The sequence below is a fragment of the Aplysia californica genome, unplaced genomic scaffold (assembly GCF_000002075.1).
Source record: "Aplysia californica isolate F4 #8 unplaced genomic scaffold, AplCal3.0 scaffold00579, whole genome shotgun sequence".
In the NCBI taxonomy this organism is placed as follows: domain Eukaryota; kingdom Metazoa; phylum Mollusca; class Gastropoda; order Aplysiida; family Aplysiidae; genus Aplysia; species Aplysia californica.
The window spans coordinates 275,022-276,873 of NW_004797849.1; the positions used below are offsets into that span (position 1 = coordinate 275,022).

The 1,852-nt window shown below is 41.2% G+C and overlaps 1 protein-coding gene across 2 annotated transcripts in view; it reads right to left on the reverse strand.

Moving 5' to 3' along the window:
• Positions 1-1,168: 1,168 nt before the first annotated feature.
• Positions 1,169-1,852, reverse strand: part of LOC101851294 — a 109,006-nt gene continuing 108,322 nt past the window's right edge. Inside the window, exon 4 of one of the 2 annotated variants that reach the window (XM_005107143.3) lies at positions 1,169-1,423. In XM_005107143.3, the coding sequence (XP_005107200.1) occupies positions 1,317-1,423 (107 nt within the window). In that variant the 3' untranslated portion in view covers positions 1,169-1,316. The remainder of the gene's footprint in view (positions 1,424-1,852) is intronic. The other variant, XM_005107144.3, reaches the window with a different exon arrangement.

Consider the following 1,852-nt stretch of genomic DNA (forward strand, 5'->3'; position numbering starts at 1 on the left):
TCTCTCTCTCTCTCTCTCTCCTCATTTTATACCCCTACTTTCGCCACCCTCACCCCCTCCCCCACTCACACTCACACGTTTGTTTTTGAGGCGACCGAGTCGGGCGATCGGCCCGATCAGCAGATCCATCCTTAGTGGGCACCAAGTATTAGACTCTACCAGCGTCTGTGTTGTAATGGTTGTTATGCTGTTTGACGTCACGCATATTATCGAGTCACACCATCTCAATACCTCGGAATTACAAAGTCCTATCTGCTCAGTGCATAGTTTTGAGAAATTTGCTGTCCAAAAATTGGATTTTTAAAACATGTTAAGCTTTTTCGACAGCAATTCTATTCATATCTTAACAACGACTCAGAATAATTTAACGATTTTGATAGAGCAGACAGACAGTGCATTTCATTTGCCGATCTCAAAACAGCCAAAATGTCATAATAATATAGAACTTTTTAATTCTGAGGTAGCGATCTGTATACTTGTATCATGTATCCCTCTCAGTCCCGGTTGGCCCCAACAGACAGAATAGAAGCAATCCGCCTCTGAAATGGTCAAAATGGTGTCTTCCAGTAGTTGGATGTTGCTTACCAGACCTTTCTTCCCCGCCTTTAAAATCGGATTACAGAGTTGAAAGGGGTGTAAAACACCCAACAGAACGTATATGACTTGTAGCAGTCGTAAAAGAATCGTAAATCCTGGTTGGTTAGAGGGTGCCAGTAGCACGTCCTACTTCATTAGCATCACTCGTTTCTTTCTATCGTTATCTGTAGATCTATACCTAGAGGTGTAATCTATGGCTCAGGGGATGGCGTTCTATGAAATGCGTCGCTACTTTCTTTTCAGCACTCACTGATCGTTACCGATTGTGTCGATGTGCTCTCCTTAGCTAAAAAATGTATAATTGAAAACCAACAATCATCTTGTGCCGCAGTTTTTTTTAGTACACCTGTATCAAATTGGTGTTCCTGAGATCACTATATGCTTGTAGAATATTTTGTCCTCTGTGTTGTGTTATTGTTCAGTTTTTAAAACATCCTCCAACAGCCTTGGGGTGAACTTTTTTTATTATATTATTATAGTTTTCTTTCTTTCAAGAGGTTGAATAAAACAAACAAAATCAATATTACGACTCCACAAAATGAAACAAACAAAAAAAAAAGAAAAAGGAGAGGAAAAAGAACAGAGTCAATTTATTATTCTCCTCTTGAGTACGCCCTCCTTCCCCGCTTCCCAGACGAGTGTCCTCCCTGCCGGCGACGGCCAAGATGGCGGAACTTCCGATGAGAAGCCTGAACAAAAGGCGATTGGCCATACTAGTATCACGTGACCAATCTGTCGGCAACCCTTGAGGAACAATACTGGGACAGGGAGCGAGGAAGTTGTTGTCTTGATTGTTGTTCTACTTGGTACAGTAGGAGGCGTTGACCTATGGACAAATGTGACAGGAGATGGTATTTAGAACAAAAAAGTTCATATCGGCAAAACAAAACAAAAGAAACAAAACAAAAGACAAAGCAGAAAGGAGAGCAAATACGTTAGTTCTTACAGTGCTCTTAGATATAAAATGTCGATATCTGAAATCCCCCCCCAATTCATGTTTTGTCTCTTAATCTTGTTGTCGGTCTTCCTCTCCACCCCCTCCCTCTCTCTTCCTCTTTCTTTCGCTTTCTCCCTCCTTTCTCTTCTTGTATCGCACTCCCTCTATATCTCTTTTCTCTTTCTCTCTATCTTTCTCTTACTTTCTCTCTTTCTCTGTCTTTATCTCTCTTTCTCTTTCTATGTTTCTTTTCTTTCTCCCCCTCTCTCTCTTTCTCCATCTCTCTATCTCTTTCTCTCTCTCTCTCTCTCTCTCTCT